Source organism: Lacerta agilis, chromosome 6 (assembly GCF_009819535.1).
Source record: "Lacerta agilis isolate rLacAgi1 chromosome 6, rLacAgi1.pri, whole genome shotgun sequence".
Taxonomy (NCBI): Eukaryota; Metazoa; Chordata; class Lepidosauria; order Squamata; family Lacertidae; genus Lacerta; species Lacerta agilis.
Window position 1 is genome coordinate 40,247,896 of NC_046317.1, and position 15,262 is coordinate 40,263,157.

The 15,262-nt window shown below is 39.7% G+C and overlaps 1 protein-coding gene across 7 annotated transcripts in view; it reads right to left on the reverse strand.

The window, feature by feature from the left end:
* Window positions 1–15,262, reverse strand: part of OSBPL9 (oxysterol binding protein like 9) — a 59,494-nt gene that overhangs the window by 9,569 nt on the left and 34,663 nt on the right. For 4 of the 7 annotated variants that reach the window (XM_033152152.1, XM_033152150.1, XM_033152156.1 and 1 more), the window contains 5 exons: window positions 14,701–14,751; window positions 9,212–9,250; window positions 3,276–3,369; window positions 2,276–2,380; window positions 1,588–1,747 (listed from right to left, as the gene is read on the reverse strand). In XM_033152152.1, coding sequence (XP_033008043.1) covers window positions 1,588–1,747; window positions 2,276–2,380; window positions 3,276–3,369; window positions 9,212–9,250; window positions 14,701–14,751 — 449 coding nt within the window. Of the gene's footprint in view, window positions 1–1,587; window positions 1,748–2,275; window positions 2,381–3,275; window positions 3,370–9,211; window positions 9,251–13,785; window positions 13,890–14,700; window positions 14,752–15,262 lie in introns of those variants that run through there. The other 3 variants (XM_033152154.1, XM_033152153.1, XM_033152157.1) reach the window with 2 other exon arrangements.

Here is a 15,262-nt window from a genome sequence, read left to right on the forward strand (position 1 = left end):
GAGCTGGGTATCATCCGCATACTGATGAACACCCAGCCCAAACCCCCTGATGATCTCTCCCAGCGGCTTCATATAGATATTAAAAACCATGGGGGAGATGATGGAACCCTGAGGCACCCCACAAGTGAAGAGCCCAGGGGTCTGAACACTCACCCCCCCACCACTTTCTGAACATGGCCCAGGAGGAAGGAGCAGAACCACTGTATAACAGTGCCCCCAGCTCCCAACCCCTCTAGACGGTCCAGAAGGATGTTATGGTCAATGGTGTCAAAGGCCGCTGAGAGATCCAGCAGAACTAGGAAACAGCTCTCAGCTTTGTCCCTAGCCTGCTGGAGATCATCGACCATCGCAACCAAGGCAGTTTCAGTCCCATGATGAGCACTCTCCCGCCCCGACTCTGCTCCCATGGTGGAGTCTACCTCCTTCCAAATCTGAGCAATTTTATCTGCAAAAATTTTTACAGAAGCAATGCAGGAGATCTCGGGGTCCCTACCAGGCCCCAATGACGAAGGTGGTTCTGATAGAATGCGAACCACCTGGAAGAGTCGCCATTGCCACTTGGTAGGCTCGAAGTTGAGCTCTAGCCCGTGTTCGGTCTGATTCAGAATGAGTTTTCCGCCACTGCCGCTCTAGCCGTCTCAGCGACTGTTTCATCGCCCTCAGCTCTGGGGAAAACCATGGGGCTGTCCGGGCTCCATGCAATCGGAGAGGGCGCTTTGGAGCCAGACAGGAAAATATCTGCAGTGGGAGTTGTACTTAGTGCTGATTGGAACCCCTACTTTTGGCAGGGACTGCCCTCAGGAGTTCCCAAGTGGAACCAATCCCAGTGAAGCCTGTATTTGTCACCAAATTTAAAGGGCACCGAATCAAAACACTGCCTGCCAGGAGCACTCTTTTAAGACTCTCAACTGGTTCCTTTGCAGCTTTGTTTTTGCCTGCCATTACATTTGACACCAGGTGTGGGAGGAACTGTCTGTTGACCAAATTAGGACACCGTCCAGGCCAAATTAGGCCTGTATATGGTGGGTCAGCTTTAGCAGAGTTTAAAGGCTAGATGGCTATAAGCAACTCGCTACTTAGTTGATGGCTGAAGTCTGAACTGAGGAACACCTCTGTGCACTACAGAGCAGGTCATGAATAAAACATCAATTTCCATTAGCTTCTATAAGAATTTGTGCAATTTTCATATCCACACAAGGCATAATGTTGGCACATTATAGTTGCTTCATTCACAGTATGAATTTTTAAAATTGGAATTGTTCTTAATTTGTATTTTTAAGAAAGTGGGAAAGTGGAGTAAAAATCCTGGGTTAGATCCAACAGTTTGATCTGTTGCTGACTTGCTCCACCCCCTAACATCTGCTCTGGAGGGTCTGGGGATCCTGTGGAACAGATTTTGAGGGCACAGAGGGAGCTGCAGGAGTGAGATAAGAAACCATAAGTCCTGTTGTGCAAGCAGAAGGACATCACTGAGCACAGCCCACTGTCCTAATGATTTCTGCTACATGCATGGAATGTGTTCAGTGTATGCACCGACTTCAACAGTTCTCAAGGGAAAATAGTGTTTGTAGGCTTCCCATCACTTACTCCAAACATCTCTTTGGGGATGAGCTGGTTTGATAGAATTCATCAGCATCATAAAATTCATCTTCACTGCTGGAGTAAGAGAAATCTGGAACTGTATTTGGAGAAATATTGGCATGGCTCGGAGAAGTTAAACTGCTGCTAGGTGCTGACTGGCCACTTCCTGTAACAATTAAGCACATAAATGTAAAAAAAAAAAAAGTTTGTTGTTTTCAAACAAAACATAAGTAGCTGAACTTTTATTAGCTCATGAAGTTCAAGATCAATAATGATTTATAAATAGATCTAAACACAGTATCTTTTAAAAAATAACAACAACAATCAAAAGGAATGGAAGAGACCTGTAACAGAGGTGATTGGATGTAAGGCTTGTCTCTCCCAACCAGCACACCCCAACCAGCATTCCTGATTGGTGCAGGTTGGGGGCAGATAGGAGTTTGAGTCCAGTAATGTCTGGAGGGCACCAGGTTAGCCACCCTGATCTAGAACATCACCAGGGTTTTATTCAATCCACTTGGAAATAGTGGGAGCCTATGAAATCACCAATAAAGCATGTGCATCATGAAAAGGGGTACCATTCAAATCCTGATGTTGCAGTACTACAACACCCATCTGTTCCAGAGAACGGCCAATGATCGTTGTTGTTTGTTTGTTGTTGTTGTTGTTGTTATTATTATTATTTGTGCTATACCTGTACTATTTGGTGTTGGAGTCTGGTGACTTCCAATTAATGCTACAACTGGTCCAACTGCCAAGGATGAAGGTCGCTGCTCTGATTTGCAAAGCTGGGTTGGTTCTAAAAATCATTACAAAGTGACAAGTGAAATGGTGTAAGCAAAAATCCTGACGTATTCATGGTATTATCCTAGGCACAGAATGTATTCTGCTATTCTACTCTCTGTGTGGGAAGATGAAAGCTCACTGCTCTACCACATTTCCTAGTTTAGTTGAGTATCTTTAATGCAAAGAACAGGCAATGAAGATAGGGAATGCAAACACACTACTATGTGAACCGATTATAAAAACAACACTTGTAAAAAGAATTAATTTGACTCTTTCCTCTTGTATTCAAATTAATTCTTTTTACAAGCGGTGGCTTCCGAGGCTTCCCATTTGAGTGCAGGAAGCTCCTGCAGCCAATCGGAAGCCATGCCTTGGTTTTCGAACCAACTAAGTTTGAGAACTAAGTTTGGGAACCAAGGTACCACTGTATATGCATTCTACTGGGGTTGTTGTCCTTGCCAGCTCCACTCAACAACCCCACGTACCTGCCAACTCCCCCTCCCCCACACCTGGCCAAACCCTCCTCCCTTTACACTTCAACTATTCCTTCACCACTTGCCCCAAGGCCCATCCTCTTTTAAAGGAGTGGTGCTTAACAGAACAGCTTGCCAAACCGCTTCATGAAGCGTCTCCCCTCCTTCATTAAACAGCTTCCCTGGGTCGCCTGCCACCCACACTGCTAGCCTGTCTGCCTGCTGTTCGTCATGCTGGAATTGGTGTGGCGGCAGGCTAACATTTTTATGTATGTAAGAAATAAAGGGGTATTTTTGGTGGGGGGAGTGGGAGAAAGTGTATATAAAATAAACCACATTTGAGCTGAAACAGGGTACCTACTATTAATACTAAACATTACATTTTCATAAGTTTCAGAAACAAACATTTCCACAAGTATTTTACAAATACTATACCTGAAGGTAAGACAGTTTGGGTAGGCATTGTGCTGATCACTGAAGATTCCAATAGACTAGGTTGATATATTGCATCAACAGGATTAATAGTGCTCTACGACACAAAAAACAAATTAAACTTTTTTGAGAACCACAGCAGTGTGTGCTCTGTGCAGAAGAACTTTCTTAATGTAATAGCAAATTCCTGAGAGAAATGCAAAGCGACAGAAGTACAGCAAATGTTCTCCAAGCATTAGTGGTCTGTACAGAATAGTAGTAGCAAGTTGAAAGTGAATTTAGTTAAGTGTAAATATAAATACTCTATCATAAAACCCAGGATTCCCAGCTTTAATTTTTAACGTACTGATGTGATAGCAACCTTAAAAGATGACAGACGATCTAGAGATTGTGGTTTACTCCTGTTTTCAGAGAATATACTCAACAATTCCAGAAGTACTACTGAACATGGTGCCATAAGAATTTGACAAGAATCTTGAAAAGAAGTCACTAGGAATATGTTTTCTGACTCAGGGATTTCAGTCTGCTCCTTTGCAGTTTGAGTAAAAGCAAAATACATTGTCTGATCTTGTTTCACACTAGTTCATTCTACATTGAGACACAGTTCCATTTATCTTTCCACCTTCAATTTTCTTTTTAAGAAAAGAAATTGTCCCTTTAATAATGCCCCTTAAGACCTCTTCACAACTACCACACTTGCCAGATTCTGATGCAGGACTGATGTCACTTTGATCAGGACAGGAAATTAACATAGTGCATCAACTGTCACTATTTTAAAGGGGAAAAGATTATACTTTCAGCTAGCTGAAAAATTGATGAAACTGAAAATTTCCAGTATCTGCTGGGCCAGGTATTCATGTTAGGGTACACATCCGGAATTTCCCAGACATAGCTGGTATTTGGCCCTATTAAATAGAGCCCGGGCAGAAATTGCTGGAATGTCTGGGAAAATCCAGACATATGGCAGCCCATGTCGGAAATGGAGATTTTGGCAAATTTCATTTAAAAGAGCTCAAAGCCTCTCTGTTTTTTTGGGGGACGACGACGACGACGACAATGCAACCAGCAAAAATGAAAAAAGCTCAACAACTTTTGTGTCTGGATTTTCACTTTTTGAAATATGGCAACCCTATCATATGTGCCCTCATTATATATGTAACATCTACTAGGATAGATCTGCTTCAAAGAGTAGAAAAAGGAAAGCAGTTGGGTATATGATGTGTATGGATGTGTGGCTCTGGTCACGTGTTACATGGTACAAGTGAAGACATGCAAAGGTTCACCATATTAAACAAACTGCAAGTAACGCCTTTGGGAAACAGCTTTCTGACTTTTCATTTTGTTCAAACTCTGTCAGCAGAGTTCTAAATGTGTGGGTTTCAGTTCAATACAACTGAAATCACCTTTACTGATATTTAAAAACTAAACCTAAAACAATCCCGCCATTTGCAGAGCACACTGTCAGAAATAAAACAAGGTAAGGCTAGAGCAGTCAGCAACCTGAAAACTCTGCAAACAACCCAATCTGATAAGATCCATTTAAATCCAGATGTTGTACAAGATTTCATATCAAAGAAAGATAAACCTAGAAAAACAGTAACTCAGAAGATTAGACACAGATAGGCTAAATCCAACATGAGCTTCTTTCTGGAAGAGTAGGACAGCAACAAAAATAATAAGCAGGAGTCCTTGAAGATATGAAGAGAAAGGGAGCATCTGAGGGTAATACAAGCAGGCAAGTTTTTCCTTTGCAAATGATTAGCAAGAGTGTTAGCTGGTTTTCTGCACACACATTGAAAGACTGTTGTGGTAATATATGGGAACAACTCAAAACTTGAGAAATAACTTCAGGGGCAGGAAATGCTTTTTGCAGCAAGTAATCTCTTCCTGCTTTTAAAATGGCAACAGTGGTTATACTTTGGAATTGGCTTCCTGTGGAGGAAGCACTAGATATGGAACAGCTTTAAATCTCTGCAGCACAATAAATTTAAGCAACAGTAAATGAGGGCATCCAATAAAATCAATCCACTTATGGATGGAATCTGTCAGTGGAATGGGAAGCGAGACAATCTTCAGCAAACCCCCTTCTAAATCTGCTCTGGGGGATGGAGGGGGGGGGGCTCCAGAGCAGATTTAGAGGCAACTGGGTAGAGAGAGAATCTGCAAATGTTGCCTCCCTCTCCTATTCTGTGGATGGATTCCTTTCATCAGTTGATGAACAGTATTGGATACCACCCTAAATACTGGACAAGACCAAATTGCTGTCAGTAAATGAAATTAATTAGTAGAACTTATTTTGTTCATTATCATTTGCAACTATTATAAAATAGCATTTGACTCCATAATTTTAAATGTACTGAGTTTGGAAACTGGCTTTTAAATTCTCCTGTCAAAGAGGAATGTTTAGTTATGCCTCTATTACTTCCAACTTATTGGAATGATCTCCTTGATATTTTGCCCAGATCCTCGCTGTTCTAAAGCAGAGGTGGGGAAGCGGTGGCCCTCCAGTTGTTGGACTCCAACGCCCATCTATCCTGCCTAACATGGCCAATGGTGAGGGCTGATGGAAGTTTGAGGTCAACAACATATGGAGGGTCACAGCTTGCCCATTCCTATTCTAAAGACTTTTATGGATCTTTGAGAATAATGCTTTACTGTTCAGTGTCAGAATGAGTTGTGTTTAAAAGTTGGTATTATTAATTCTATTAACACAAAAATCATGCCAGTTGAGAATGGGTGTGATGGCTAACTACCATGGCATTACCGGTAGGTATAATTATGAGCATGGTTAGTTACTAATATTTTCCCCATAGCAAAGGTGAAATCTTGGGCCTCCCACTCTAATAAATACTAACTCTAGTTAATCTCAGAAGAGTACTTGTGAATGGTGTGCCTGAAGAACAGCAGTAAGGACGAAACAGTTGGGACAAAGCACTGGGAAATTCTGGTGTACTAATTCCTCAGTCCTTGTACCAAACACTATGTAATGTACATGCAAAGGCTTTCATTCCATAGTCATCAAATCTAGTCAAGGTTTCGAAATACATTATCAAAACCTGGTGATAATTCAACAGAGAACATTGACAGACTTTCAGACATCTGAAGTGATGACACCAAAACACTCAATTTTCAGGCATTTCAATTTCATTCACCTCAGTTCCTTATTACATTATGATTATATTGGTACACCAGAGGATATGTACAACATACTTGAAGGAAAAGGACTAGTCAGATTGTTACAGAACTAAAGAATCATGTATTTTACTTTGAGTACAATCGGGAAACAAGTTTTCAAAATTAAAACTACAATAGATGATTAGAAGGCTTTCATACTGAAAAAAATCAAGCTAATTCAACCCTGCAAATATCGTGGTATGTTTTAAACACATAAATACTCTTAATGCATTTTAAATTACAATATACTCATCTGAAAGTTATTTCAGACAAGTTAGAAGCACTATGGCTGGGGTTTTAAGGACAATGGACCAGGTAGTCAGCTTGTTCTGGATAGAGTTGAACTCCTCAAACAGCATTATAGCTTGGTGATAGTGGTAACCAAGAACATTTTATGAAAGTTGTTTTATGACATTCTTTCATATGTGAGACCTGGCCTCAATCATTAAAGCTTGTCAACTACATGTTAGATTATTGGCATTTACATAGCACTGCCCTTGAGACAATTGGGAGCTTCAGTTGGTCTGAAATGCAGCAGTGAGGGTTCTGATGTGAGCTGTCCATTTTAGATCACATTGCACCTATCCTCTACCAGAACCAGAATCTCTCAGTAAAGTCGTTTCCCTATTCCCAATATGAACCTGTACAGGACGTTCACTCTACTTTAGAGGGACTCACTCAGGTTCTGATTTTGTCTGAGACAACGTTGGATGCACATGAGAGAGTCCTTTCAGTCATAGCACCCAGGATATGGAAAGGCCTCTCAAAAATGCTTGGTCTCTTGATTGTTTGTTTTTAGGTAGGAGTTAGCAGACCTTTTTAGAACTGCGATTTTATCACATACTTTGCTGCTGTCTGGGTTCTTTAGTTTTAGGTTATAACTGTGTTTTTTATTATACTACGATTTTATGAAAGCATCTTGTACACTTGTCTAAAAAGGAAGACCATAAGTGAACAATAATCAACACGTTTCTACATTTTACCACAAGGCAGCTTTGTGTATTTTAGTGGTCATATTTAATAGTTTTAACAGTGTTGTGTCAAACTAGCTTTATTGGGAGGTTCTTGGTTGAAGGTTCTTCATGAGCTGGTTCCCCCAAGTCAGAGGGGGAGGGCTCTTATAAGTTGTTAAATATATTGCAAGATAGAAAATTGTACCAAGGAAAACTGTACAAACAGAAAAGATAGCTAAATCAAGCCTATAGATGCAAAGTTTAACAAGTCTTTTTCAGCATTTTACATTGATGATTGTTACATCTATGGATATTATGCTGTACCTTATTATGCTGTACCTTATATTTATATATAGTACTTGGATTTTCTTCTCTCTAAAGTTGTTGTGTTTATTGTACCTGGATTTTTTCCTTATGTAAACTGCTTTGATATATATTGATAACTATCTATAAATGATAGTGATTCCAGTCTCCTATTAATCTACAAGCAGCACCAATTAAAACACTAGGAAAGTAGAAGATTAACACACTGTGTATCTAAGGGTTCAAGCAAAAACAGATAAACATGCCCGGAAATATTTTGAATCGTAATACAGTACAAGTAAGTTTGAGAACTGGTAGGAGCTCAGTACGGTTTATATTAGAAACTCAAGAGGACCAAGGCCTCATTTATTATGCGCATCACAAGAAATCCTGGCAATCGAGTTCCTTAACTGCAGATCTGCCATTCCTGAGTTATTACTATTCCTCTTAAGACTGCATTCTCCATTGCTGCCAGAATGCTGCAGTGTTTAGAATTTATAATCTATTGATTTGATGCTATGTACCCACATCTTATTTTCAAACTTGTTGTAGCAGAAAGGAAGAATTTGCTTGGAATTTCCACTTTTATAAGACAGAATCTCCTTTGAGACCATTAATGAATGCACATGAACTCATACAATTAAGAGGCTTTCCTTAAACTTTGCAAACTACTGTAGTTCACAAACTATTTATTATTTATAGGGGAATTCTCACTGTGACTGACTTGTGATTCAATAGTGATATCATATATATATAGAAGGTACTTTATATTCCCAACTTTATGACACGATGAGGATTTTCTTAAAAATAGACCTACACTTACCCTACCAGACTGCAGCTACACTCGTGCCTCATGGGGTCCAGCACTACTTTGTTTCCTGTAGTTCTAAGGGTCTTAAAATGTGTTTTTAAGTTTCAGCAACAAGGGAAATGGGCCATGAAGACAGGTCCCAACTATTTATTAAAATGTAGGGTCAACTAGAAAATAAGAAAAACAAGCTACTTTACATAACTATTCTGCTCTTGTTTAAGCTAAAATGCCAATGTAAGTTTCTACCAATTTACAAACACTCAGAAGTCAGGAAAATGTATGCAAATGGAAGACAGAAGTAAAGTTACATGAAGTATACACAACAAAGCAACCTGACAGAAACTTCTAGAATGTATTTCAAAAGCAGTGTTATAAAGAAATGTTATTCTGAAAGCACGTGCATTTCAGGTACAAGAAGAGTGACCAAGTTATCATCCCAGTTTTTCCCCATTGCTGGCTTTAACTTTGCTTCATTAATAAGAAATATTGGTGATAAAAGCGAAGCTGGAATTTAATATTCTTAATTGTGATTTTTGAAGCTTAAGGAAAGTGACAACATATTGAGGAGACACCAGAAGATGTGACTAAGAAAAAGAATGTCAAAATTGAATGGAAGTTCAAACCCCTGTGGCCACATTACTGCAGCTTTTACTTTCTGCCGAAATAAAGGGAGATTGAAAGATTAGATTTAAACTTACTATAAGTCCATCTGCGTGCTTCTCCTCATTACTTTGGTCCTTAAGGAAAAATGTTACAAATATTAACATATCAATTTTTTACTAGATGCCATGTCTTTGCTTATAAGAGAATGATAATTGTTTCTCTCCGGAATTTTTTACTAGATGTTCTGAAAGTGAAATGTCTCTGAAGGAAAAGAAACCGATTAACCATTAGAAACCTTGCACTTTATAAGCCATTGGTATCATCTTACAATAGCTAGCTATGTTTGCTATCATCTGAAGATAATAAAGGCTAACATATCAATACTGAAAAGTGCTTTCTGTCACATGCTCCTTGATGTTTTGGAAACTATCACCTGGTAAAAATTACATGTCACTTAAAAGAAAAGCACAATAGTGAAAGGTTTATTTGGCCATGACTAAATGCCTCAGTCAAAACAAAATAAAAAATTCTTTCCAGTAGCACCTTAGAGACCAACTAAGTTTGTTCTTGGTATGATCTTTTGTGTGCATGCACACTTCTTCAGATACACTGAAACAGAAGTCACCAGACCCTTATATATAGTGAGAGAGTGGGGAGGGGTATTACTCAGAAGGGTGGTGGGAATGGGTGATCGGCTGATAGGTGTACCAGAGTACAGCTGCCTCAGTACCAGTTAAATAAACCCCTACACCTGACAGGTGTATGCTTTCTCCTACCACAGGTTATCCCTGTGGTCTAGAGTAGGTGTAATGCTAGCCAACCCTTCTAAAATGGTTAAGGGATTAGGTATAGGCTGTAGGATCATGTGTTCTCCCTTCTTTCAGGTGCAAGGTTCCATCCTACTCCTCAGCTGTGAATGAGCTGTCATTCATATTACATTCAAACTGCATTTCCCTATACTGTACAAATAATTCGTCGTTTACCAGAGTACACCAACATTTAAGATTTTCCTTTTATGAAGTCTAGGATTCTCCTTGATACAAACAATGAACCAAACCAAACAAAATTATCCTACCCTTCTTCCAATGAACTCAGGGAAGTCCAAGGTTGTCTCTTCCCACCCCATATTAGTTTCATTGGCTGAGCCCTGTTCGGCTGAATATGCACCATTGGTCAAAGTTCACACAGTAAGCTTCATGGTTGGGGGTAGGATTGAACATGGTTTAATTGAGGAAGTGCCAATCAGAATTATCAGCAGGAAATTACTTCCAAAATTTCATCACTGTGAAAGAGCACAGTGAAGGGACCTTCTTGTCTGATGTCACTAGGCAGCGAGTCCCAAAGTATAGCTGCTACCACACTAGAAGACTGATTTCTTACAAGTGCAGAATGCATATTATGTGGCACCTTTAACAGCGCCAGTTCTGGGGATGAAAGCAGCTGAGTGGACACACATGGGGCAAGATGAAGCTGCAAGTAAAGTGGTACCAAGCTGCTAAAGGCTTTACATACTAACAGTAACAACTTGAACTTGGCCTGGTAGCAAACCAGCAACCTGTGCAGATCTCTGAGTAGAGATGTTACATGCTGAGAGGGTCTCACTCCTGGCAGCAACAGTGCTGCAACATTCCTCACGAACTGTAGGCTTTTGGATTAAGCACAAGGGAAACCCCACACAGAGTGTATTGCAGTCATCCAACCAGTGGCTGAACTACCGTGGTCAGGCTCTCGTGGTCCAGAACAGCCATAGCTGTAGCACCAGTCACAGCTGGTAAAACACTCTTCTAGCCACTGATGATACCTGGGCCTCCAGGGACAGAGCTGGATACAGAAGCAACTCTAAACAATGGAGGTGATGTTTAATAAAACTGCCAGTATATCAAAAGCCATACTGAAGAGAAGACTATACGGTAACAGAAGACTGCTGGGAACCAATCATAACACGCATTAACAACTTTATTGGGACTGTAATTAAATGATGAATATTAGTATTTTATTTAATACTTAATCATAAGAGTTGGAAGGGACCCCAAGGGTCATCTAGTTCAACCCCCTGCAATGCAGGAATTTCAGCTAAAGCATCCATAACAGATGGCCATCCAACCTCTGTTTAAAAACCTCCAAGGAAAGAGTGTCCACCACCTCTCGTGGAGTCTGTTCCAATGCTGAACAACTCTTACTGTCAAGAAAGTTTTTCCGAATGTTTAGTTGGAATCTCCTTTCTTGCAACTTGAGTCCTATCCTCCAGAGCAGGAGAAAACAAGCAGGCTCCCTCCTCCATGTGACAGCCCTTAAGATAATTGCAGATAGCTATCATATCTCCTAATCTGTGGCATATGCATATACTTGAGAGATGAGAGTTCCTAATCAGATTATTCTAAAAAAAATACATGTAATTTTTAATGTTGAAAACTTAATTAATTAAAATCATTAACATAATGCATGAACTCCAAGGTGGAGTACAGTCAATCATCCACTGCAGAATTGACAGAATGGAAACAAGATCTAATGCATCAGCATGTAATGACAAAGGTGATTACACAAATCCCAAATATTCATTTGAAACACGCACACACAGATATTAAATGCACACTCATCAAGCTCTATGCTCTTTTCTTTTGTGGACCAGGGACAGGAAAAGGCTTGCATTTTGCTAAAATAAAGCTGCTACAAAAACAAAGGTAGTTTTATGTTTTCTCAACCTAAAGTATAATCATACAACGTCCATTATTCCAAGTCACCCAAGGTCCCATACCTTGAGTCAGAAAAAAACCTAGCTACTTTTGATTTCTCTTGAACATTTTCCATGGAACCTATTGTGGGTTTTCAGGAGCTGAATTCCTAATTCTGTCAAGTAAATGCTACTCAAAGCATGGCACTATTTCTAGAGCTAGGAGGGAATAGATGAGGGCCTCAAATATCAGTTTTTATCTTGATGGTTTTAAAATATTATAAATGGATTGAGAAGACATAAGGCTGGCAGGGAGTTATGAACAATTCTGTCAGTAGGAATGCCATCTCTTTATCTGGCCCACAGGACTCTACCCATGCAATGCCCCCTTTCCATACAATTCACTGGTATTGCTCGACAGCCTCAAAAGAGTCCTTGAATTGGGATACTGCTTCTTGCTCATCTGACTGGAAGTGGAGGGATGCATATATAGAAATCTTTGCCTATTGTGTGGCTAGGTGGCCTATAAAAGGTGAGTGTCTCTACTCACATTTGCCTCTTGCCATACCTACTTTCACCTCTGATCTTGCTCACCACTGGTATGCATCTCATGGAAGCAGGCTTATTAGGGAATGTGGCACGAGCTGCAAAAAGTTCCCTATACCTATTTTAATGCATTGGAGTCTGAAATACTGGGCTGCATCCAGACTTTACGGATGCAGGCAGGAGTATCTCGAGTGGCGTTTCACTCAGAGGATGCCCCTACTGTTGGTGGTAAGGGGCCAACTCTCCCCTTCTGCTGCAGGCCCCAGAACCCTCAGAATGGTGTGGGACACTGGATTGGGGTTAAAGGGAGAGATAGAATTAGCAAAAGAAGACTCCCAAAATTCTGCCAGATCAGAAGCCTTGAGTACTGTCTGCCTTAGGTTTGCAAGGCAAGGTATGTTCCAAGAACTAAACTGGGATAAGGGTGCACTAAACAAATAGGTTATGGAGAGAGAGAGCAGCAGCAAAGGTCTCTTTTGTGGATGAATGACTCAAATATTCTCTTCCCCCATCTTTCCTTTTGCACTTTCTATGGAAGCTTTCTTAACTGGCATGGGTATGGGAAAATTTGGAAAGTGAAGGAGAGAAGCCTACGCATCAGATACATTATTAACAGATGCATTTTACAATCTTATGCAACTGCCCATTCAAAATTCTGAACAGAATATTTATAAATCTAACATATCCCAAGGCAGATCAACAGTTTATCTGACCCAGAACTGCCTACCCTGACCAGCAATGACTTCCCTGAGGATGCCAACAAAGATATTTCCTGACTTTCCTATTACAGTACTAGAGGTCCTTCAGCTGCAGATGCCAAGGACTGAATTTGAAATCAAACATGCAAAGCATGGGTTCCATCACTAAACTACAACCTTTTCCTCATTTGTTTTTCTTTAGTAAATTGGCAAGCTTGGCCAGAGATATATGAACAACAAACAGCACTGAAGGCGTTCTGTTTCTTTGCCAAAATAAAATTTTAGAGTATAAAATCATAGAATTGTAAAGTTGGAAGGGCCCACAAGGCTCATTCAGTCCAACCCTTTGCAATGCAGGAATATTTTAAGTTGTGTGCCGTGTAGAATGTGGTTGTGTTCATGTCACAAAGATTCACCGGGTAGTGGCATTGACAAAGCTTTCTTCCAGGCTATTCCTGAAGTTTTTAAGTGCTAGCAACACTTGTACATTCTTTTGTTAATCCAGAAACTTTGTTTTATTTATGCTTATCTTCAGTTTTGCAGATGGTACACTCCCTCTTCAGCAGTGAGGGATGCATATCTTCCATGTTTTCACAGAAGAAAATGAGCAAAAAGTATCCTTACACCACAAGCAAGTCTCACCCTCTTCTCCACCTTGTTAGTCCATTATGTATGGGAGCTATATACAAACATAGCTCTCTTTTGAGAAACCTGTTACACTGTTGTACTACAGCACAAGCACACTGGGGCTCACCTTCTTTGATCATGTATAAAAGTTCCATAATCCAGTTTATGATTAGGATTTTAAGATGCCCAGCAAAACTTAATGGGTTTTTCACTTCTGATATGGCAGGAACTTCAGTGCTATAGGTTAGGAATTATTAGGCCTATTAAGATTAGAGAATAAATCCAAAATTTTAGAGTAGATTAGTACATGCAAACCCATTTGGTGAGTAAGGGCTTTAACCATACATATGCAATATCTTTTCATGCCAACAATTGCTCCATTTTATCAATTCTCTATCCAAGGCCCATTGTTAAAGGAGGAACATGTTTTAACTCAATTATCAGACACTGATATTCAAGATGAGTTTTTGAAGGCAAAAGCACCATCAAATTTCAAGATCAATCTTTAATAGACCATAATTCTGTTATTTATACTGTTCATGTACAATCTAGTAGAGTGTTTTTTTAAACATTTGGTTTGCCATACTTCCAACTTGGGGACTTCCACGAAATAGTTGCTTGTAAATGTTTAAAACACCAAAAGTAATTAAAACAATGTAGGCATTGATATAAAGAATCTGTTTTTATGTATGCTCAAACAAAGCATGAAGAGCACAGTCACAACATTTGAGATTATGGTAAACACCACTTTGTCAGGATCAATAGGTCAGTATAATCACCACTTTAATATGAAGAACGGCACAGCACTGAGTATGCTATTGTATGCATTGTATAACTTATACAATGTACATTCATACACCCCTGGCAATCTACTTGCAGTTCAATCTACCTACAGAATGCAACAGGAGGGGAAATAATCAGGTCATATACATCTACATATATACTCCTTCCAATTCTTATTAACTTTGATGGTTCAATGCCTCTACAATATAACAGCATACTGCAAACACTTTTTATTGTATTTTCCAACAGAGATACTTACTTTAGCAATCTGCAGCAACACAATGCAGTGTTTTATTGATTCAACCATGCTCTAAGGGGGGCAAAAATAAACATGTTAGTATTTCTACAAAACCTTTACTGCTTAGAATAGAGTGTTAAGGAAGCAAAGTACTTCTTTTGGTTGGTATGTTCATTGTCAATTTAGTACTTACTTGCCACAGAGATCTTGTAAGAATTCATTTATGATAACATTTCTGCACTCGAATGAGTGAAAAGGGTGGAGAAATTCAGTAACTATTTTGCTAATAGTTTTAATGGATCATTATTTCCCCAATTTATACAGCTAAAGCCACACAGGGAAAGAACATTTGATGGGTGACAGAAGCTATTTCTTTTTCTAAGGGCAGTTAACTTTAAAGTTAACTGACATCCTGCAGGTTATTGTGCAAGCAGGATATTGTCTAAACCAGCCTAGCCACTGATGCCCTGCAAAGGTTTTGGACAAAAGCTCTCACTGGTCCCAATCCCCTGGGATAATGGGAGCTGTAGCTCAAAATATTTGGAGGGCACCAAGTTGTCAATACCTTAACAACAGAAGGGTT